Below are 24,998 nucleotides of genomic sequence, written 5' to 3'. Positions count from 1 at the left end.
ATGTATGCTTGATAGCCACTCATCCTGACATAGCATTTGCAGTGGGAGTTGTGGCATGCTATATGGCTACACCTAGTAGACAATATTGGGATCTCAGCATAGTAGCTATATGCATATGTTATGATGGCTAGGATGCAGGAGCCATGGGGTACACTGACTCTAATTATGTAAGACATGGTGATAGTAGGAAGTCCACCTTTGGCTATGTTTTCACATTTGCTAGAGGTGTTGTTTCCTAGATGTGCAGGGTGTAAAAATGCATGGCCCTTTCTATCGAGGCCAAGTATATTGCAACCACCAAGATGTACAAGGAGACTCTCTGATTAGGCTATTTGGTGGTAGACCTTGGTATTACCAATGTGGACCCTACACTGCAATCGGATTCTATGAGTACTATCTAGTTAGTCAGGAATTCTGTCTTCCATGTGAAGATGAAGCACAGTGAGGTACATTACCACTTCATCAAAGAGGTTGTTGAGGACAAGTCTATTGATCTTCTCAATATCTCAACTGACTAAAATCCTACAGATCTGCTCATGAAAAGTCTCTCAGCAAAGTGTTTTGCCTTCCTTAGGAAGTTGATGGGCGTTGGATGAGATGACACCTTTCCTCATCTTGTTGTACTTATGTGCATTTGTACTTTGTCACTTTTTTTCCATTCTCTCCTCACTAGGGGCACATTTGCCTTTAAGTGGGAGGTTGTTGGGGGTAAATGTGCATGTGCCTAGCAGCCTGTGTATTACTACATTGATAGTACCCGCACACTTGCACATTGTAGGTGGCATGCGCCTATCACTATCACTTCATTCTTTATTCTTTCAATGACATTTGAATAAAGGGAAGGCCACTTACACATTGTGATTGTTGGAGTTTCCTCATCTTCTCTCTCTCTCTCTCTCCACCATAGCTCTTACTTTGGCTCACGTGCTTCCACTTTGTGCTCACTCCCTTCAATCTTCATACCTAGAATCACATTTATTATAATATTTGTAGGATTGCCATACATAATGAGAAGAATAAAATTTCCCATTGGCTTTTGCAATGGCAATCAACAAGTCTCATGGTTAGACATTGAAGTATTTAGGTCTATACCTCAAAATGCAGGTATTTTCCCATGGTGAACTTTATGTTGCATTCAATCATGTTAAGTCAACTACTTCAATCACAATTTTGTTGAAAGACAAGAGTGCAAACTTGTATACCACCATAAACGTTGTATGTCATGAAGTCTTGTAGAAAGCAAATAAAATTTTACCACTAGCTTTGTTTGTCATTGCACAACAATGAAAAACAAACAATCCTCTATTCCCTATAGTACATGTGCCCTTGTTGAGTACATTCCTTGTGACTTTTCCTAATACGATACCTTTGGTCAAGATAAAAGATGGTAAATCTATGACTTCTTGAATACACTTGCCTTCTTGGTGTCTGTCAACAAGGTATGATACTTTCTCCATACTTTTGACATATTTCATGCATGTTTTAAAAAAATTGGATATCCATTAACTGCACGGCTCTATTGAAATTATATTTAGAGAATTTATTTGCTTCTTTCATTGATTGTTGCTATCCATGTGGCTCTCGTCATTCTCAAGAAATGCCATGGATGTTTGGTTATCTTTTGACACTTATAGTCCAAATACCTTTTTGGTGATGAAACACATGAATAATAAAACAAAGAGGGAGAGAAACAAGTGTGTCCTTGCAGCTTGAAGCGTCTAATACTTATCAATGCAGCGAGGAGTTCTCCGACTACTTGGATTTTTTGTAAGATAGAAACAAATTAGATAGATTGTTTATTCATGTTGCCAATTTCTTCAAAGACATACAAATTCAGATTGCATATTTGTAAGAAGTTTCTCGAGAAATGAGAGTATACACCTTCACAATGTTGTCAATGATTGTGCTATGAACTAAAAGGCACAACAATAGAGGTTGCGCATGAAATAGGGCACTTAATAGATGATATAGTGAAGAAAATATGGCCTTCTTTAAGGAAGAATAGAGAATGAGAGAAATTCTATTGATTCAATGGAGAATTGCAAGATGTTGGTTTCTATGTGTATAGAACAAGTGGAGTTTATGCAAAAGGAATGACCCTCTTTAAGGATGTCTATCATAAGGTTCAATTGTTGATTAACACAAATGGTCCCGCGTCTCTCTTTCACTTGAGCCATGATGTAGGCTGCTTAGGACATGCATTTTGTCATTTTCATTTTATTATAATACTAAATTCACGAATTCAATATGTTACTTTATGCAACTATATTGGTGCCCTTGACATACCATGACTAATTTGTTTAGTAATTTTATTTTCTCTTTGCACCCTTAAGACTATCTCTATTTGGTTATTGATTTCAACAAGTATGATAAATGTTGAGATGGGTCACACTTTTTATAAAAAGTGATTGTTTTGAATGATGCATTGTGCATTGTGAAATCCTCTCTAAATTTTCTTATGATAACTTGGAGGTTTTAATGTGTATATGCAAATTGGTTTTTTCTTTCTTCAATTGAAATTTCACTCATTCTTTTACATTCTTTAATGTGCTCAAGATCTCTCCTTTTTTAACTACTTTTTCATTTGTATACGCACCTTCATACACTATCATACTTCAAAAACCCAACTTCATTTTGCAAGAGTAATTCACTTTAGTGTTGACAATCCAATTATGCATTGTATCCTTATTAGTGTTGTGGAGTGCCAACCTACCATACCATACGTTGACTCTTTTAGTATAGCTTTTGTTGAGGTTTACTATGGGGGATACATCCAATGCTTTTATGCATTGGCCCCTTTGGATTCATTCTTGATTTTAAAAACCCATTCTTTACACATCCCTCAATTTTGGGTGTATCATGAGTTCATGAATCTTTCTTGCTTAACTAGGGTGCGTCAATTGCACTGTGACATGATTGAGATTAAAAAAATAGAGATTCGCACATCCTCTAATTCAAGTGATTGTAGCCAGATTTTCTCTTTGATTTCACTTTCTTTTCAATGCAAGTCTTTGATTGATAATGATTTAAGTGTTATTTTCAGGTAAAAGAAAGTTCTTAAAGACCAATGTTGGTGATCATTCATGCAAAAGAAACATCCACGCTTCACCATTGCACAATGTCATGGATGCTCAGTTGCTATCTAAGAATGCTTACGTTTAAAAGAAAATTTGTTAAAATGGCTTTTATTGCAACATATATTTGTTATGAGACTTACTTGATGCTCCTTAGCTTGCTTATGGTTGTAGTGTTTTAGTAAACATTATGTTTTTTATGATTGCAATCCATCTATGTTGCCCAAAAAATAACCAATTGATTCTTATGCTATTTCACACAGTATGAGACCAACCCTTGTTAGTTAGTGTGGTCTTATTTCACATGGTTATACTCCTTTTTTTTGAAAAAAATGAGAATAAATATTTGTAAGATGCTATGGGGATAAAAAGAGGTAAATTGTAGTTCTTCACAAACATTGCTTAGCTGTAAGGCTTGGAGGTACGTCAAGTAGCCCCAATCTTCCTAAAATACAACTCTACTCCGTAGTTTTTGGCTAACTTTGAAGGTTTGTCTTTTCTTCATAAGTCTCTTGAGAAGCACCAATGCTTCCCTTGCAATATTCCAAAAGACACTATTTTGTAAGCAAGTTGTTTTCCTTTACTATCATAACATTATTTCTATTGGTCCAAATTGCTTTTAGAGTGATCCCTCTCGACACATCCAATAGCTTGAGGGATTCCTTGTCCGACTTTCCTCTTTTACCAAATAACGTGCTCTTTATTCTCAAGTCTACAACTAGGGCTACTTTATGGACCTAGTCCTTTACCCTCTTCCAGACACTTTGGGTAGTGGGGGATGCTCTCCTTCGCCTTTAGGCACATCATGCAAGGCTGCCCAACCCTCATGAACTTGGCTAATCTATCTTCGATTGCTAGCTTTTTGGAAAAACCCTCCAAAGGAACAAATCAATTTTGTTTGAAGGTGTTGACCTCCCCCTCCCCAATTTGCACCTCCATGTCTTCCAATGTTCTTTTGGAAATCCCCTCTTCCATTCCAGTTGCAATTTGACAAATTCTTCAAATTTCCTTTCATCAAAATCTTTCCTTCCCTTTGGGTGTGATTGTTTGCATGTTGTTGGGGTGGGCTAAGTATCCTTGGTCATTGTGAAAGTCTCCTTCAGACACTTTGTTTCATTGTTATTGAGCATGAATCATCTAGTGATTGAATTAGTGCCCATCAGCTCACCTTTCTAGGAGTCTCATACATCAAGTCAATGCTTGATTCCTTTCTTTTCAAATGCCTTTAATCTCCTCTAGTCCTTAGGGGATTTCTTGTCTTTATATGCAAATGGGGAAAGCTTGACGTGTAATAAAAGTGAGTTGTTGCCTCCTCTTTTCACTAGGACGACCATGTAAGGGATCTTAGAGATTGCTCCTTGCTCCTTAGAAGGGCATTGCTTGTGTTTGACTGAGTGATTGTGAACTTCAAGTCAAAGTAGAGAATGGTGTGTGTGGTGATTTGAATTTTGATTCAGGAAGTAAACAACATGTAAGTTTGAGGATTGCAGGTTTTTGCATTTGACTATGATGTTTGCTACAAAAGTATGTGTTTTTTTTTTGAAATTTATATATTCTCTATAGATGATCTTTGAATTAGGAAGTTGTATGCTATTTCATGAATATTTCAAAAGATAGAGTTATATTTTTCATCGATCTTACAAACCCATTACAAGTTCGCATTATCATTCCCCACAATAGCATGCCTATTTCATGCACATACATCATTTGTTAGGCTCAAACCTCATCTCTTCGACACATACAACATCTCTTAGGCTCATACATTATCTCTGTAGTAATCGAAAAGCTCTACACTGATAACATGACCTATTTTTCTCCATTTTCATCTCATGAAGACTTTAATGATTCATTTGAATTAGCATTGCTTTTAGTTAGAGTCCAGTTTCCCTTTACTAGTATGGCCTTAGCCATCTAGCTAATCATGATTTTTGCCCAAGGTTGGTCTTGGTAAAAAATGGGGGACCAATCCTAGGATAAGCATGGCATGCCAATTAGGTCGAGGCTTATAAAGGGTATTCCAAGCAATGGCATGCCAATTATGGCATTTTGGGTTGTTCCATACAAAGTCATGCCCCACCTTCTTGATTTATTGCTAGCATGTCATTGAAAAAGCATTTGCCTCTACCACAAATACAACATTTGGGTTAATAATAACATTTAGAATTACACTGTTGCCACTGAGAGTGATCTGGAATCTCTCATACAATGATGTCTTCTTCTCCACTTTGTTTGAAAGCCACTCGAATCTTTGCTTCTTCGTCACTCTGATTCCCATTGGGTGCCCTAGTTACTTGGTGATACTGAAACAAAGCAGAATAGGTCATGGACACCAAGGAGGACATCGATATTATCCTTTCTTGCCTTGACTATGTTCGAATTGTCATCAACAAATGTTTGGGTATTGAATACCAACCCATTCGATAAAGGAAGGTCTTTTAGCACCCCTTGTTGGACCTCATAGTCAATCAATCTATGGAGTGGCTCAATACTACTACAAACAATAGGGGTGCCAGGGGGCATCCTTGCCTAATTGATTTTTGTAGTTTGAATGAATGGGATATAAGGCCATTCACATCGATTGCTCTTGTAGCATGCATGAATAAACTTGAGATCTTGTAGAAGGGTAACCCAAATCCCATCTTCTTGAGTGTTGCAATGATAAATTCCCACCTAATTTTGTCACAAGCCTTATCCATGTCCATATGTACTATGACAAATCGGCCATCATTTCTCAATGCTAGATCAACTAAGAGAATCAAATTTAATATTGCATTGTGAATAGGTTTCCCATGTAGGGATTCGTACTTGTCCATGTGTAGAAACTTGGGCAAGAGAAACTTGATTCTCAAAGCAAGCTTTGGCTACCTTCTTATAAGTTGCATTTAACATGGTCAAAGGTCTCCATTGTGTGATGAGGCTCCTATCCATGGATGTAGGGATGAGTTTAATCATTCCAAAGCTAATAGATCCCTAGGGGTTCTTACTTTTGTGAAGTGATTTGCAAAATCACAAAAATCCTTGCCGTATACTTCCTAGAAGGTGTGGTAGAACTCATGGTTATGTTCTTATTGAACATGGTCATGAGGACTAGGATTTGAAAGTTGTATTTGATAAAAGTGGTAGTTGAGGTTCTATTTCAGTCCTTGAGATTCTTAGTGGAGGTTGCCTTTCAAATTCAAGCATTTGAAGTCTCACGGCTGGTATCGTGAAGGCCAATTGAGAGAGAGAGAGAGAGATGACGGTCACGGCATCCTTTCTCTCCTCACCATGGCCGAGGAGCACGCATTTGCCCAGCAGCATAGCAGAGAACCTGGCTTTCTTCTCGTCTCTCAATTTGTCTAACTGGCAGCATCAGCAGCAGCACCTGCATCAACCCTTTCTTCTTACAAGAGCATCATTATCATCATCAGCTGTCGCTGCCGCTGTTGCTGGTAAAGCAGAGCCTCCAAGCCAAGAGGCTCCCAAGAGAACCCGCCGTGCCTTCATACCGTTGCTTGTCCAAGACGCGGATGGCAACCTCAGCCTGAAGCTCCCCAACAACGTCACCGTATCAGACGACGCTGCTCGGCTCGAAGACATTGCCCCACTTCAGCCGCACCACCAGAAGAAGCAAAATGCTACCTCCCCTCCTTTTGTCCGCCCGGCACAACGGCCCGGCCGCAGCAAGAAAACGGTCACTGCAGCTCCCAGATACTCTAAGGCTGCTCGTCGGTTCTACAATGAGACTTTCAGACAACCGGAACGGCTAGGCAAGGTTTTGGCGGCTGCAGGAGGTAAGTCTTGTGTTAGCATGGTGGCTGGTTCAATGGTTCTGATTCAGTTATCATCAATGCACAGTTTTAGAATCAATTCTAGCTGTATGGAATAAAAAGAAGCATTGATTTGGAAGTACGGAAGAAAATAAATATTGTCTAGTACCACACATTTCATTCAGCTGTCAACTATGCATCCGAAATTTTGTAGTTGTATGTAATTATTATTTGATGGACCGTTTGTAAACATACTGAAACAGATGGAGGTTGTGTTTATAAGCGTATATCTAGTCATGTTTGAATTTTGAACGGTCATCTTTCATCCAGCACAATTAGGAAATGCATCTCAAACCATGGTTTCGGCAACACACGGGCATGGTGAATGCACCATTGAAATGAGAATTTAAGTAGTGTGCGCAATTAGTTTGAATAGTTATTTGGCCTCCCATGTCACTAAGTTTCTTTGAGCCGTACAGATGTGCTGGGCCCAGATATGCATGTCTATCTTACTTCATGTCACTCAGGCTCAGTGGTTCTGCTGATTCATTGTGCCCTTACTTTGTAGTGGCATCAAGGCGTGCAAGTGAAGATGTTATTTTTGAAGGTAGAGTGACTGTGAATGGCAACGTGTGCAAGCTGCCCCAGGTTGGCTATTCTTTGATGCTTTAGACTTCTGCATGTGATGCTGAGATTTTTTTAAATGAATGCCAATCCATTGGTCTATGTAAACTGTGCTGTTTCCTTAAGGAAATGTATGTCTTTTTGGTTTTTGCATTCAAATTAGCTGGATCAGTGTGTCAGCATCAATCTTCAGTCAAATTTTGGGCTTATAGCTAACCGCATGTGGCCTTTGATGGGATTACGATGTTCAGGTTTCTATTCAGAGAAGACCTGAACAGGATGTGAGATGGTAAGCCAGTTGGCAGTTTTCTACTTGGTAATACAGAGGCCTCTTGAGGCACTGGGATGATGATGTCACATAGGTGGAGTTTGTATGTTTGACAATTGCTTGGACGAGTATGCACATATGGTTTTTTATTGTGGAGCATTTGGGGGACTTTTGTAGATGGTCTTGCCATGGTGAATACTTACGTTGGCTATGGTAGTTACCTAGGAATGTGGATAGGTTTGACAAGAAGGCAATAATAAAATGTTCAGGCTCAGCAATCTTTGGTTTAGGGCAGTGTGGTAAGCTGGTTGCAAGTTTCCAAGACTTGGAAAGGCATTGGAATCACTTTGAACACACAACACCGCCCCCACCCAGCCGCCGCTCCCCCCCCCCCCCCCCCCCCTTTCTTCTTCTTTTTTTGGGTGAGTAATTGTGCCCATGGGGGAAAGTAAAGGGATGGTCAGATCCAACATTACAAAATAGAAGACTATCCCAACTACTCGTTCAGGGTGTCGATGTGACAAAGGAAATGGCGAATAAGTATGAAAGTGTGATGGTAAGAGAGCCAGTGGTGGAAACAACTCAGGATCTGCTCATGGGTGCTCTACACAATGAGATGAATGCATGGAAATTACATGATGAGAATGTGCATGTTGCAAGATGCCACTCAGATAATGTTCCTTGTGAGAAAATTGTGTGCTTACTTGAGTGCCCTTTTACACAGATGATGATGATAATGCAATGCGAAGCAAAAGGACGAGGAAGGGAGGCCGATGTTGAAGACGAGTGCTAAAACCTGTAGTACCAATGAAGAGTAGAAACCCCCTCTCAATCATGGATATCAATGCTAAAGGAGAAAGAGGGACCTAATATCGGTCTTTGTGTGGTGCCAAAAACCATGAAGAAGGACGAGGATTAAGCATCCTAATTGGAGGAGGTACCACTATGATACCATTGAGAGATGTTGCAAGATCCACCTTGGGAGTAGAAGTCTCATGTTGGTAGAAGAGCGAGTTTCCCAGGAAGATGAAACTACAAAGGAATGGTGAGCTTCCCATGTCTCTAGCTCGAGGATTGATGTAAACTTGCATGTTAGTCCTAGATTGAAATACAAAACCCTATAAAAGAGATTAGATTGCAAAAGTAGATTCATAGTGAGATGCTTCATAACAAAAATAAAGCTAAAATAGAAGAGTAACATGGGAATGTGTAAATGCAACTTAAAACAAAGGAAGGAAATCCTAGAGTTTTAGTAGCCTAAGGACAAAGTAGCTTATGGGCGTGACTCACTAGCTTAGGGAACTAAGATTGCTAAGTATTGCTAGACTAGGTAGAGGACCGTAAAGAACCTAAAAAGATGCTAGCCCAAGGGTGTGGCCACTAGTGCATAAGCAGGTCTTTTTTAATGAAACTCATGGCGAGGTGGGGAAGGGATTTGACTTGGAGGTGCAAGAGGAGACCTTGGAATAGTGGAGAAAAGTGCTACTTAAGTGGGGTTAGGAGACTAGTCGTTCAAAACCTTCAAGATACTGTAAGGTTGGGGAGGAGGGGGTTGTCCATATGTGACATGTCCACCAGTAGTATGTGTGCCAAAAGGAGCAGGTGGTGTAGTAGTTAGAGGTGTAACCTTGCTGGAGTGTCCAAGGAGAGTACCGCTTGTGGATGTAGTTGCAGCCTACTATGGTTTCCTAGCTGTAAGATTTGGGGCCTTAGTACGACGCTTCTCGTCTACATGGCCCGAACACTAGTAGTGTGTGCAAAACCTATTTTTTATGGGGAGTTGTTGTTAGATGGGTTTAGTTTCTTTGGTTGTTTGAGGAAGAGGTGCTAGCTTGGTTTTGGCTTGCTTTCTTATCTTGAGGGTTCTTATCATCTCCAGTTTTCCCCTTCCAAAAAGTGGTTACTAGAGCCCCAAATCAACCTTACTACACGTTGACTCATACCTTCATATAAAAAATAACAAGTATGCTCTAGTACCATGCCAAAATAAGTGACAATGCAGAGAGATAGTAGGGTTTGTGGGGAGTAACACAGAGTGTATACGGCAAATATTCAGAGAGGAGAAACTCAGAAACATAAGAAGAACACGGTAATGATGCATTGAACCATCTTATGAGAAGAAAAGCTAATATAGTGGAACCGAACCTTGGAAGATAATTGTGTTGTCCTGTTTGAATCAGGCGGTAGCACGTACCCGTGGGAAATTTGCACAATGAAGAGAGCGAAACACAGTCCTCTAGGCGGTGGGCTATTGAAGTAATCACTGGAAGGTGAAAGATAGCTGTCGAGGAAGCAGATTGCAGTCTTTTGATGTCATTGGAGATGTGGAAGATGATCAACGGTTGTCGAGGGAGGATGGAGGATGAGTTGGATTGTAGAAATGCAGGTCCCAATAGCCTTTGTGATGACAGATGAGTGATGCCAGGTAATGGAGGAGAAGCCATGGTGCAAAAATGCAAGCCCCAACAACCCTTGTGATAGACGAATGATGAAATCATTGATGCTAGGTGGTGTAGACTGCTGCCAGAGGCTAGGATGGTGATGCCAAGTTGGAGATGATGACACCAGGCAAAGAGAAGACCTCTAGAATGAAAGACACAAGTAAAGGTGGAGCTTGAAGGAGAAGGTTGCTGACACTAAGCGGAGGATGGTGACGCCAGGTGGAAGATGCTCCAAATGCAAGGCCTAAGGATGGAATAGGGCACCTAAAGCAAAAGAGGAAGGGTAAAGGCAGCCACAAGCGATAAAACCACAATGTCCTCCTGAAGGGATGTGAGGGTAGTGGAAGGGGCTAGGAAGAGAAGGGAAGTGGGAAAAAGGTAGGTATTTGGGTTGGGGTATTAAAGATAATCAAGAACTCCAAGAGCCACTGGCCTCTCGAACTTGAGTAGTCGAGGGTGGGGAAAAGGGAGGCTCAAAGGGCAGGCAATAATCATTGTCTCTCATTGGAGCGGACAATGGAGCCGAAGTAATGGAGGGTGTTGAACAATCATTGTCTCTCGAAGGAGTAGATTGCTGAGGGGAAGGTATCCAACAGTCACTGTCTCTTGGGGGAGTGGGCTGTAGAACTGCAAGTTATTGAGGTAGCATTCCTACAACCCTAGAAGAAGTAGAAGCAACATTCATAGCGCATTGCAGTGGTTGCAAGGAGGATGTGGTACCAGTTGATCCTCTTGTGGCTCGAAAGGGCTGAGGGGGCATCGGATGCAACTTATTGCCTTGAGCATAAAAATTTGAAAGCTAGTGTAGAATAAACTTTGTGGCCTAGAAGGAAGAGGTGGCACAATGAGTGCTTGGGGGTAGACACATATACTTTGGCGGGGTAGGGAGCAAAGGTCCATGGCAGCAAGTATCAATGGGGGTTTCGGTGACGGTAGAAGAGGAGTACCCACGGTGGTTTGTCCATTTGCATGTGAAGAAGTTGTAGCACTAGAGTATCAACTTGTAGAAGGGTGGATGGGTGGGAGAGGAAGAGAAGGATATCTTTGTCTCCTAGTGATATAGCAGAAATGAAGGGGGAAATCAGTAGAGAACTTGCAATTTGTTTGTGCCTTCGTCTGTGCCTTCTCTGATGATTAGGGTCTTTAGCTCTTTGAGCTCTTGGGCTTTGATACCATGTAATAAATAACAGGTATGCTCTGATACCATGTTAAAATAAGTGACAGTGCAGAGAGACAATAAGGTTTGTGGGGAGTAACACAGAGTGTGTATTGCAAACACTGAGAGAGAAGAGAAACTCAGAAATACATGAAGAACACGGTGATGATACACTTAATTATGCTATGAGAGGAAAAGCTGATATAGCGGAGCCGAAGCTTAGAAGATAACTGCACTGTCTTGTTTGAATTAGATGGCAACACTTGTGGGAAATTTGCACAATGAAGGGAGTGAAACACAGTCCTTGAGATAGTAGGCTATCGAAGTAACCATTGAAAGGTGAAAGACAGCTATCAAGGGAGTAGACCACAGCCCTTTGATGCCGTCGAAGATATGGAAGATGATCACTAGTTGTCGAGGGAGCGAATCACAATCCTCTGAGGTCGGGGAGTGTCTTGGGTACTAAAACACAAATTCCAAAGTGTCGGAGCTGTCAAATGTAGGGAGAGTAGCCTAGATGCTAACTCTAGGTGGATAATGATGATGCTAGGTGATGGAGGATGAGCCAGGTGTTGAGAAACCCTTCACCCTTCACCCGCAGTTTGCGTTTTTGCGTTTTGCGTTTAGGGTTTGCAGCCCCAAAAAGGGGCGCCATCCTAGACTGACTTGTCAGAGTGCAGCGGTGCGGAAGCGTAGGACTGAGAGAGAGAGAACGCAGAGAGAGAAGAGACAGTGGAAGATGAAGATCTGCTTTATAAAGTGTGCTGTATACAAAGATATGCAGATATATGCACGGGCGCAGTGCGCTGGATTGCGTGTCTCCAACTCGACGATGCAACCTGCTGTTCACCTCGAAGTCTGCTGCAGTCTGCACTGTCTCTTGTCAGAAATCTGCGAACAGAGAGAATCTGCGCGAGCCACTAGTCTGAAATCTGCGAGCAGAAAAGTGTGGGAGACTGCTGAAGAACTCGGCTATAAATAGCCAGAATCTGGGCGAAAAAACAGGCAGGTCGGCTGCATTAAATGCAGCCGACTAGACTGCAGTTAGTCGGATTGCCACGTAGCAGTCCGACTGTACAGTCCGACTGGACTGTGCAGTCCTGGACATGCTATGATCTCTAACACCCCCTCTCAGAGCCTGGGTGGGGCAGAAGCCTGAGGGATTTGGAATGTCTCCGAAGTAGAGCTTGGGGTAGTGCCTTCATAAACAAATCTGCAAGATTGTCCTCCGTCTTGCAGTACTCCACAGTGATGGTCTCATCCAGAAGCTTCTCTTTGATGAAGTGGTACTGGACCTCTATGTGCTTCGTCCGGGCATGAAAAACAGGATTCCGTGCCAAGGCAATGCAACTCTCATTGTCACATTGCAGCAAAGTAGGACGAGTTTGGGGGCAGCCAAGCTCCTCCAATAATCTCCGAAGCCACACAGCCTCACAGGCGGTGGAAGACGCGGCCGGATACGCCGCCTTAGTAGACGAAAGGGCTACCGTGCGTTGCTTCTTGCTCCTCCATTAGATAACACCTGCACCCAAGGTAAAACAGTAACCTGTAGTAGACCGCCTGTGGTCCACATCACTGGCCCAATCCGAGTCTCTCCAACCTGCAAGTACAAGATCTGAACCATCTGTCCCTGCGGGATAATGAATCCCTAAATCAGATGTCCCCCTCAAATATCGAAGTATCCTCTGAGCAGTCTGCCAATGCACCGTCTGAGGTTCACTCGTGAACCCTGCCAAGAGCCCAACAGCAAAACAAAGATCAACACGAGTGTTGAGGAGCCAAATCAATGATCCAATCAACTGACGATAGCGGGAAGCATCCGCCATAGGAGAAGCTGAATGGGAAGTGGCCTTCCAGTTCGGATCCATAGGAGTAGAAAGGATCTGACAATCCTCCATCGCAAAAGAAACCAAGAGCTCCTGTACATATCTCTGCTGAGAGATGAAGATCCCCCTTTGAGACTGATAAATCTCATGGCCCAAAAAGAAATGTAGTAGACCCAAATCCGCCATCTTGAACGTCCGATGTAAAGCTGCCTTCGTCTCTTGGACCTTCTGTGCATGATCACCTGTGATAATCAAATCATCAACATACAACACAAAAAGCACACAACCATCCTCGGAAGTGTGAACATAAAGTTGCGGATCGGCCGTTGAACGCCGATATCCCAAATGTGAGTGAAGGAACGAATCAATTTTCTCATTCCATGCACGCGGAGCCTGCTTGAGGCCATACAAGGCCTTCTTCAACCTGTAGACTTTCCCATCTGAAGATCCAAAGCCAGGAGGCTACTCAACATAGATCTCCTCCTTCAAATCACCATTGAGGAAGGCCGACTTCACATCCAACTGATAGACAGGCCATCGCCTATGGCCAACCAAGGCAAGAACAGCTCGAATAGTCGCCATACGAGCAGTGGGGGCAAAAGTATCATGACAATCAATCCCTGGGCGTTGTGCAAAACCTTTAGCAACAAGGCGAGCCTTGTGCTTGTCCAAAGAACCATCGCTAAGGTATTTGGTCTTGAAGACCCATTTGACGCCAATCACCTTCTTATTCGGGGGGCGTGGCACGAGTGACTAAGTGCCATTCCTCTCAATAGCCTCCAACTCGGCTTCCATAGCTTTCTTCCATGGTGCGGACTGTAAATCCTCCTTCACGGAGGTGGGCTCTCGAACCTGTATAACACGGGTCATCAAACAATAGTTAGAGCAAACAAGCTTTGTAGAATGTGCTTGGTGCCTCTGTGACCGTCCCGCGGACCATCTTGCGGTCCCCACTCCTCAGGAACCCCCTCGATCCCTGAATCACGGAGTGTGTCACGGGCCCATCGAGGAGGAGGCCTCCCCTCGTCTCTCTCCATCAGCTGAAGACTCTGGAATATCCACCGGTGGTAACTCCTCGGGGGTGACCGGTGGAACAGTAGACTCTGTGTCAGAAACAGAATCAGAATCAAAAGGCACGGGCTCCAAAGGAACTGTAGTGGGAGCCCAACTCTTCCCTGGATCTCCAAGAACGGGATGCTCCTCACCCGCTGATATGGCCGGAACCTCCACAAACCGCACATTGCGACTAGTGTACACATCCCGCTTGACGGGATCATACAATCGATAGCCTTGGGACTGGGAGCTGTAGCCAACAAATACTTGTCTTCGGGAAGTTGCTTCAAATTTATCACGGTGAGCCTTGGGAATGTGAACATAGGTATCACACCTAAAGACCCTAAAGTAAGAAACATCGGGCTTAGTCCCAAAGTAAGCCTCAAAAGGTGTCATCCCATCAACGGCCGAAGTGGGGGATCGATTAAGGATGTGGACTGCAGTAGCCACAGCCTCGGCCCACAGAAAAACTGAGGTGTCTGTCTGTGCTTCATCATGGTGCGCACCATCTCGATCACACTGCGGTTTTTCCGTTCAAGAATGCCATTTTCTTGAGGAGTGCTGGTATTAGCAAACTCCTGGTGAATACCTTTATCTGCACAAAAACGAGCAAACTCATTAGAAACAAATTCACCACCCTTGTTGGATCGCAAGGTCTTCAATCTCCGGCTTGATCGGTTCTCCTCAAAGAGAAGCCAATCCTTGAAGTGGGAGAAAGCTTTTGACTTCAATGCCAAGAAATAGGCCCATGTCATCTTGCTGTAGTCATCTACGACTAGCATGAAGTACGAGCTCCCTCGCAAGGACTCGTTCCTCATAGGGCCACAAAGATCCGTAGATACAAGCTCCATTGGTGAAGTAGACCGCCGCAAAGCTTAGTGGGGAATGGCATCCCTATGCTGCTTCCCACGAATGCAGGAGACACATGGCTGCTGGCTCACCACTATATCTGGCAACCCTCGAACAAGTTGTCCACGTGACGCCCTTCGAAGATAATCATAGTTGAGGTGACCAAACCGAGCATACCATAACTCTGACTGTGTCTGAGAGGTAAAAAGAAGAGTAGAGAGGGCGGTGGAAGACTTCAATTTATAGATGCCGTTCTCCTCATATCCGGATGATAGAACCTTCCTTGACCCACGATTAAGGACTCGCACCGAATCACTGTCAAACTCCACCAAAAGTCCAAGGGAGCAAATCTTATGAATTGACAGTAGATAATACCCTAAACCTGGTACATGCAAGACCTCTGAGGTATGGGTACCACCACATCCATCTGGAATAAGCTGCATCTTACCCCGTCCTGCAATAGACACTGAAGAGCTATCTCCAATGAGAATCTGCCCACGCGAGGGTCGCAACTGGGCAACACCATCTGATGAAGGAGTCATGTGCCGGGAGGCACCACTGTCAACGATCCACTCTCGAGCCTGGGGAGCCGTCATCGCAGCATCAGAAGCATTCGGTGAAGAGTCCTCAATGACAGCTAGATGAAGAAATGCAGCTGATGAGGGTGCAGCCACCGCTCCAGAATCCTTCGTGTCCTGCTTGTCTTTGTCAGGGCAATCCTTCTTCCAATGGCCAGTCTTTCCACAAATATGGCATGTGGATTCTTTGTCCTTGTCCTTGTCCTTCTTTGACTTGTTATCCCCCTTCTTCTTCTTTTGGTCCTTCCCCTTCTTCTGAGAGGCTTGACCTGTCAGTGCCTCCGACTTGGAAGCATTCTGTCCCTTTAGTTGTTCCTCTCGGTCCAAGACCATAGGAACCAACTCTTCCCACCGAAGAGTGGACTCATGCCGCGAAGCAATAAGGGCGGAGTAGAAAGCACCGAATCGTGGCGGCAACTGGGACAAGAGTGTGATCGCCATGTCTTCGGAGGAAATCGGCTTCCCCGCATTCTGAACCTGCATCTGAAGCTGTCTTAGCTTGTTGATGTGCTCCCGCAATGAAGAAGACTTGTTCACAGACAAGGTCCGCATCTGAACCTCCAAAGAAACCCGCTTCATTAGGGTCATCCAGTTATACATCTAATCAAGCTCCAGCCATATCTCCTGAGCCACCGTCAAGTGCTCGATGTGAGCTATCATGGCTGTAGTACAAGATAGAAAAAGAAAGGAACGAATCTTGGCATTCAGTTTGTCCCAGTGAGATTGAGCCTTGGCCAACTCCGCACAAGCATCGAAAGAGAGTTTGGACGCATCTCTTACCGAGGGCCGGTCGATCTCCTCCTGTACAAGCTCCGCCAAATCATAGGACTCAAGGATGGCCAACATCATGACGCGCCAGATGCGGTAGTTGTTGCCATCGAGCTTTTGATCTGTGGGAAGAGCCGGTAAGACAGGCACCTTCCGGTCCATAATCGTCTGGAACTCCAAGTCAATCTCTGTAGACATCTTCACCTGTAATGCCTTCACAAATGCAAAAGCAGCCCCCTTTGACTGTGATAACTTAGCCTGCTAGGGCTCTTCCGTGTCCTGAAACTTCATCACCCGCCGGAGGCGATGAAAAAAAAAAACCGCACTTGAAAGCTGAAAACTTAAACTTCCTCCTCGTCAAATAGCAGTAAACAGTAGCAAATCCACCACCTGGACTCCTTTCCTACACGCCCATGCTTGCTTTAGCCTTGTTCCGAGGCGCAGCCCTCCTGCCTGCCCTGAAATGCTGAAAACGCAGCCTTGTGTCGCGATAGAAACTCCTCTTCAGGTTGGTTCTGCACTCAGTCAGCCCTTCTACACTGCTCTGATACCATGTCAGAGTGCAGCAGTGCGGAAGCGTAGGACTGAGAGAGAGAGAACGCAGAGAGAGAAGAGAGAAAGAGACAGTGGAAGATGAAGATCTGCTATATAAAGTGTGCTGTATACAAAGATATGCAGATATATACACGGGAGTAGTGCGCTGGACTGCGTGTCTCCACCTTGACGATGCAACCTGCTGTTCACCTCGAAGTCCGCTGCAATCTGCACTGTCTCCTGTCATAAATCTACGAACAGAGATGGAATCTGCGTGAGCCACCTGTTTGAAATCTGCGCGCAGAAAAGTGTGGGAGACTGCTGAAGAACTCGGCTATAAATAGCCAGAATCTAGGCGAAAAAACAGGCAGGTCGGTCTGCAGCCGATTGGACTGCAGTCAGTCGGACTGCCACGTAGCAGTCCGACTGTACAATCCGACTGGATTGTGCAGTCCTAGACAGGCTATGATCTCTAATATGACTGTGCCTATTTATAGGCCACTCTCTCATTCATTCCTTATGGCTGGTTCATTTAGTCCGTCACCTCTTCTCTCCAGCCTCTCCACTACCCTCACATCCCTTCAGGAGGACACATCGGTTCGTGGTTTGTGGTTGTCATCATCATCTTCCTTGTGCTACAACACCCTTGTTCCGTTGTATCACATTCACTCCATGATTCGGAACTTCATCATTCCATTCATCAGAGTTTCTTCTCTCTTCTTTTCTCTTCTCCATATTTGCCGAGTTCACTCCGTGTTCCTCCTGCCAACCCTACTGTCTCGCTGGTACATCATCTTCTAACATGGTATCAGAGCTGGTTTGCTCAGATAGTGGCAAAGATCCTCCACTCTTGTGAAGGCAAAGACTGGTGGTGGGTTCGGCATCTCCTTCTCTTCTTTTTCTGCTGCATCAAAATCTCGTTTTTGTAGGTTTCAGGTGTTTTCAGCTAGCAGCCCACGCCATTTTTGCGGAGGACATTGCAGTCTCAGCTGTCCCTTGTTGTCATCTATAGTCTGGCACCTTTCTAGCCTTCCACCCGTAGTTTGCAGCTGTTTACAGCAGAACGACTGTTGCTGATCACTCTCCATTCAGAAAACAATCTCGTTTTTGCAGATTTTAGTCTCTTATTGCTGGTCACATTCTCCTCCCACTAGCAGCTCACTTCCAGTCCTTCCACTAACCCCCCTTCCCTTGAGGCGGACATTGCGGTTTCTTGCTTCACATTGCCCTCACACCCCTTGAGGTGGACATTGCGGTTCGTGGTTCATGGTAGCTAACCTCTTTCTTCTTCAGCAAGGCACATTGGTATCCATGGCTTCTTTACCAACAGATAACCCGACTATTGGGTGCTTCTACTGTGGCATCATTGAAAACACCACTGATGCTTGCCGAATTCGACTTTTGCTTCCCAACCCCCTTGAGTATATGTGTCTTCCACCATGCACTCCTTGTGCCACCTCTCCTTTTTGGGCCACAGAGATTGTTCTGCATTGGCTATCAGCGTACTATGCTCAAGGCAATAAGACGCATCCGATGTGCACTATGTCCTTTCGAGCACATGGAGGATCGATTGGTGCTATAATCTCTTGGAGATTGTTGCAATGCCAGCGACAGTCTTCTCCCACTTATTTTCAGGTACAGTGGCTTCCACGACCTATGGATCTGCAATCCGCTCCATCAAGAGACAGTGATTGTTTGATACCGTCTCCTCGTCAGTCAGCTCCTTCGAGAGATAGTGGCTGCTTGACTCCTTCCTCTTCTTCGGCTACCCAACTCGCTCCACTGAGAGATAGCGACTATTGTCCACCTCTCGCTTATTTTGAGCCCCACGTTTCCCCACCCTTGACTACTCAGGTTCGAGAGGCTATCTTTGGAAGCTCTTCGGCACCCTAGATATCTTCTTCAGTACGATCGGCAGCATTTCCTTCATCATCAAACATTTCGAAGTCCGTGATCCATGAGTTTTTGGATTCCTTATCTACTTCAGAGGGGGATGTTATTTCTTTGCCCTCAGAGGGGCATCTACTTTTTCTTCGACTTCAGCGGGGGCCCCTCCACCTCCCATCTTAGAGGGGGAACCTACTCTGCATGAAGTTCTTCATCCATCCTCTACTTTCTTGGGATGTCTGTCTTCGACCAGTCATCTCTTCTACCGATACCCAAGATCTTCAGGTACCACCTAGATCGGGACCTCGGAGGTTCTGCCGCGATTTGGTGATGAGACCTTCGTATTCCTTCCAACATGGATGCATGGAGCTAGGCTTCTCTCCCGAGGTTGAGTTTCATGTTCTCTAGTTCACTCTGTCTATTGTTCTTTACTACAAGTTACTTTCAGGTGGAAATCTTGGATCTTAGGGATTCTCTACATCTTCCTCCTTCTCTGCATTGCATGTTTTCATCATCTTTGTACTAGGGCGCTTGGGCAAGTGAACAATTTCCCCACGAGGGACATTGTCCAAGTGGCACCTGCTGCATGAGCATTCTTCAGTATGTAGCATTGCATCTCCACCTCACTCTTCTCTTGTTCCCCTTTTTGGGCCTGAGAGGGGGTGTTGAGAAACCCTTCACCCTTCACCCGCAGTTTGCATTTTTGTGTTTTTGTGTTTTTGCATTTTGCGTTTAGGGTTTGCAGCCCCAAAAAGGGGTGCCGTCCTAGACTGACTGTGCCTATTTATAGGCCACTCTCTCATTTATTCCTTATGGTTGATTCATTTAGTCCATCACCTCTTCTCTCTAGCCTCTCCACTACCCTCACACCCCTTCAGGAGGACATTGCGGTTCGTGGTTCGTGGCTGTCATCATCATCTTCCTTGTGCTACAACACCCTTGTTCCCTTGTATCACATACACTCCATGATTCAGAACTACATTTCATTCATTAGAGTTTTTTTTCTCTTCTCTTCTCTTCTCTTCTCCATGTTTGCCGAGTTTACTCCGTGTTTCTTCCCACCAACCCTACTACCTCGCTGGTACGTCATCTTTTGACACTGGGTTGCAAAAACGTAGGTCCTAGCAGCCTCTTTGACAGATGAGTGATGCTAGGTGATGGAAGAGAAGCCATTTGCTAAAATGCAAGTCCCAACAGCCCTTGTGATAGACAAATGATGAAATAATTGATGCTAGGTGGTGTAGATTGCCGCCGGAGGTTAGGATGTTGGTGCCAAGCTGGAGATGATGACGCTAGGCAAGGAGAAGATCTCCAGATTGAAAAACCCAAGTGAAGGTGGAGCCTGAAGGAGAAGGGTGTTGATGCTAAGCTGAGGATGGTGACACTAGATGGAAGATGCTTCAAACGCAAGGCTTGATGATGGAACAGGGTGCTTGAAGTAGAAGAGGAAGGGTGAAGGTAGCCACAAGCCATGAACCACAATGTCCTCTTGAAGGGGTGTGAGGGTAGTGGAAGGGGTTGGGGAGAGAAGGGAAGTGGTGGTGATTGAAGGTGGTGAATAATGATTGAAGAGAGAGTGGTAAGAATGAATGAAGTGATTGCTTATTTATAGGCATAAGCTGTCCAAGGTGGCGCACCACCGTGTGGGTGCCCATTGAAAAAGTGGCCAAAATGTGGATGCAGTCTTTTTTGGGGCTATCAATGCGAAACCCTAAATGAAGTGTGTGAATTGAAGAAATAGTTTCTCAATACTTAGGCCTTAACACCCACTGCATCAGCCAATGAAGCCTTGCATAGTTAGCCAAAAGGCTTCTTGGTCAAGCCAAAGGTCATTGAGCCCCTAGTTCACTGCAGCCCATATAGGGCTTGATTTTAATGATTCAGCCATGTGGATTGAGGGCCTTTGCCTAAGGCCTTATCTTCTCGGTAATCTAGAAAGGACTGCAATACGTCGAAGATAACTTATAACACTTGGTGGTAGTCATTGAATTGTAAACCATCATGCTCTCCTAGAGCTCATTGGTTAGTATAAAACATGGCACGATCTTGGGCCATTTTAATACTTTCCTTTGCAATCGTTAAAATTTCTTGCATATCATGTAGAAAGTGGACCACACACTGAATTTTCACTCCCTTGAGCTTGATGGCATCGGTGTTTTTGGCTCATAGCATATGAAAGTATAAGCAGGCTATAATTAGTAGCCAAATGCTTAGTACTGCTATGAGAAACCTCAATTTGAGGAAGATAATGCTCTTAATTAGATTGTCTATGAGAGTCATATTTTTCAATGCATATTGCATAAAGCATGTGCAAAATGGCTAGTGAATATAGGATCTCAATCATTGACTATTTCATCGGACAAACCATAAAGTCTAGAAAGATTCTCAGCAAGCCAACTTGTGGCTTTTCATAGTTGTCTTTGTGGGTATGAATCAAGCCATTTTCGTCAATTGGTTGACCATAACACAAATTGTGTGAGTCATGACCTTGATTTGTATAGGGCAATTCTACTACAAAATCCATAGAAATGCTACTCGACTTTTTATCAAGAATTTATAAAAGACGTAATACCTCCGCTTATTTGTGCTGTTTAGCTTTATTAAGTTGACACTGTGGGGGCTCATGTATGTAAGATTCAATGAAAGTCTTGATCTATGGTCAATAGTAGTGAGTAACTAAGACTAAAGTCTAGTGTATGTTAGGGTGTTCCGCGCTTAGCGCACCATGACACTCGTATAAAGTTTTCTTGTGGATATCCTAATTGTCAAGCATACACACTTTGCCTTGTTTAAAAAGTAATCCATTGCAAATAGAATAATTTTGTGCCATCTTTCTCTCAGTAGCTAGCATTTGAGCATCTAGACTTCCAAAGCTTTTTGGGCTACTAGGTTCCTCTTGAACTAATTGCCAATCAGAGATCATTTTGATAAGCCCTTTGAGAGAAAGGTAGAAATCGGTCAAAATTTTGTAGAAGGACAAGGCATTAACTTTGGGGATTTGACTAATGACATTGGTAACTATATTAGTTGCACCTTCTTGATAACAAATCTCAAAGACAAATTTTTATTTAAGCTCTGCGCGTCTTGCCTTATGGCCACCGAGATCGGGCTAATCATCATAAAAGTATATTAGCAAATGGTTGTCAATCTAAATATTGAATTGGGTGCCATACAAATAATGATGCTACATTTTGAGTGCATGGATGATTGCCAACAATTCCTTGTCTTGAGTGGTGTAATGTATTTGAGCATTTGTGAGCTTACAACTCTCAAATACGATGGGTGGCCATCCTAATAAAGAGCAATACCAATAGTATACTAGGTTGTAGACGTATGAACCTCAAAAGATCTATTTGGCTTAATAATTTGCAACATCAATGCAATGGTAACTAGTTATTTCAATGTTGAAAACATCGATTGAACTCACTAGTCTAAATAATTGGTGGACTAACATGCTTTTTCTTGCTTCAGATACCCTTAAGCAAACACGTTAAGGGCTCAACAATATGAGCATAGTTTTTATTAAGCTTTCGAAAAAATTGAGCAAAACCCAAAATTGATTTTACTTGCTTTACGGTCCTCAGAATAGGCCAATATAGCACTACTCGAACCTTTGTGGGATCAATACGAATGCCATCTATTGAGATGGCATATTCAAAATATAACAGCTCAGTGTAAAAAAATCACACTTGGATAGCTTTGTAAACAATTGCTCTTATCTTAAGAAACGTAAGACTATATGCAAATGGTTTGCATGCTTCTTCAACCAACTTACTACAAATAAGTATATCGTCAAGGTAAACAAATCATTTATCATTTGTTGGAAAGTTGTGGGAGCTTTAGTTAATCCAAAAGGAAGGACAAAAAATTTGTAATGTCATGCTGCGTCCAAAATGCAAAATTTTTGGGATATTCTCCATCAAAGCTATGCATATTTGATGGTACCCAATTTAAGATCAATATTGGTGAAATATCATGCACCACAAAGTTGACCTATAAGGTCATCCATTTGAGGTAACAAATATTTGTTCTTGTGACAGTTAGCTTATTAAGACCTTTGTAATCAATATAGAACACATCATGCCATCCTTCTTTTTAGCGAGGATAGGTGTATCCTATGGAGATTTATTAGGTTCAATAAAACCTTTAGCTAGGTAATCGTGAAGTTGTCTAGCTATCTCGTTCTCTTTCAGGCTAACCCTATAAGGTTACCAAGAGATGGGATGGCTATGGGCAACATCTCGATCATATGGTCTAATGTACTGCAAGATCATGGAAGTCTATTTAATAATTTGGTTGGAAAGACATTAGCATACTTGTGTAGAATTGGATTCAAATATTTACTTAACATCTATATTAGAATCAACGTTATGATTAAAAGAAATTGAATTACGTTGTAACAACCAATGACCTTTAGAAGGTCATGTAGGCCAAACACAATTTTATTTATGGAGCAACCATTACAACTACTTGCATTAACAAAGCAATGCTTTGGTGAAAATTTAGAAGAAATGCTTGGAGCTTCTACGATATTTACTAAAGCCTTTGAAATAGACTTGGTCTTCTTGTTCTGAGGACACTCTATACCACTATGATAGTGCCTCATCTAATGGTAGGCAAAGCATGACCCTTAGGGCAATCCTTACTACGAGTTACTTTGCGCTTACCATCCTTTTTCTTGGGCAACTCCAAAGGTGACTGATGATAGTTGTAGGGATAGAAGGTTTCAGTGGCTTGAGGTTGGAGGTAGCATGACGGATCTACTCGTCAAATGCCAGATAAAAGCTGAATACAATTTGATCAGCCCCTCCATGTGCTACAATGTGTAGGGTAGGAAGTGAGAATGACGAATTGGTAGGTGTGCCTATAATAGGCAAGAAACCCTAATAGAAAGTCTTTTGGTTAGTGCCTTAGGCGAGAAAGATGGATCGAGCCTAAAAATAGAGACAAATGACAATGTGTGGTTGCATTGAGAGTGCTAGAAGAGAAGGTAGGAAGTGAGAATGACGAATTGGTAGGTGTGCCTTTAAATAGGCAAGAAACCCTAAAAGAAAGACTCTTGGGTAGTGCCTTGGGCCAAAAAGATGGATTGAGCCTAAAAATAGAGATAAATGACAATAAGAACAAAAGTAACCAAAGTGAGTGGGCTTGTATAGAGCTCCTAATGTTCCTCATTAACTTAGTGTAGGGCTCACAACAAGGAGGTGAAATAACCACTAATAATTTCAGCTCGAGTCTTTCTTGATATTGAGGAAGATCGTAGTTCGTTTAAAACACCTTTTATCCCTTGTCAATGAGGGTTCTCTACATAGCTAGTTCCTTAGAATGATTTGACAAGTGCTATTTTCTTACACTTGGTCCGACCTAGCTACGAGAGACTCTGTGATCACGACATAGCAATGGTAAGCTTTGCTTGTAGATAGGAGGACGGTAGCAACTTATTTGGCTTGGGTCTCCTCACATAGCATTGGCTGATCTCCATATTTGCTCTGAAGGGGAAGACATCATAGTAGATGAGTTTGGCAATGTTTTTTGTAGCCTAATTACAGCCCATCTTTGTGACAATGTATCATATTCATTTGAAACCAGCCTTCCTTTTGAGAGAGCGTGGTAAAACCTAATCAAGAACATACTTTTTGCGATTAACAAATAAACATAAACTGAAATGCACATTTTACCATAACATTCGTGAACATTGGACACCTTGTTGGCCCCAAAACTAGTGCCCCTTAAGGTATTTCTTTAATTCGTATTACTATTGGATGGAGTACAACTAAGATTTCTTAATCTCCTTGGCTGATCCAAAAGCCCCTTGCTATCACAACCGATTAGCGAGTCTTCGGGGCAATTTGCCCCTTGATCTTCACTGAGGACTTGTACAAATTGGACCCTTGATTGGCTCAATGCTACCCCAAATCAAATGGGATGGTTGGCATCTGAAATCCTTGGCAATTCCTTGAATTCCAATTGTTGATTTCTGTAACCGTTGGCACAGGTCCCAAGGTGGCTGCAAAACTCTAATTTTTACCGAGAATTAGAGTTTATAGTCGGAAATGCTTCAAAACGGCCTATTGTTTCGATTGATCAGTCAAAAATGCTATCACTTGCAATCTGGAGCCACCAATCTTGCTGTTGCTTGCATTAAATGTTGCTGCCTATTGTCCTTGATGCATAAATGCTATTGCTTGGTT

General features: G+C 43.1%; 1 protein-coding gene across 3 annotated transcripts in view; it reads left to right on the top strand.

The window, feature by feature from the left end:
• Positions 1 to 6,216: 6,216 nt before the first annotated feature.
• LOC148033495 (putative ribosomal large subunit pseudouridine synthase SVR1, chloroplastic) overlaps positions 6,217 to 24,998 on the top strand; it is an 85,714-nt gene continuing 66,932 nt past the window's right edge. For 2 of the 3 annotated variants that reach the window (XM_087681436.1, XM_087681434.1), the window contains exons 1-2: positions 6,218 to 6,847; positions 7,392 to 7,471. In XM_087681436.1, the coding sequence (XP_087537562.1) occupies positions 6,310 to 6,847; positions 7,392 to 7,471 (618 nt within the window). In that variant the 5' untranslated portion in view covers positions 6,218 to 6,309. Of the gene's footprint in view, positions 6,848 to 7,391; positions 7,472 to 24,998 lie in introns of all 3 variants that reach the window. The other variant, XM_087681435.1, reaches the window with a different exon arrangement.

This window comes from Lygodium microphyllum, chromosome 7, assembly GCF_053477565.2.
Source record: "Lygodium microphyllum isolate KBCC chromosome 7, Lygodium_microphyllum_v1.1.10, whole genome shotgun sequence".
Lineage (NCBI taxonomy): Eukaryota > Viridiplantae > Streptophyta > Polypodiopsida > Schizaeales > Lygodiaceae > Lygodium > Lygodium microphyllum.
The sequence above is the reverse complement of the archived record's forward strand: the minus strand, read 5'-3'. Positions and strand labels throughout refer to the sequence as shown.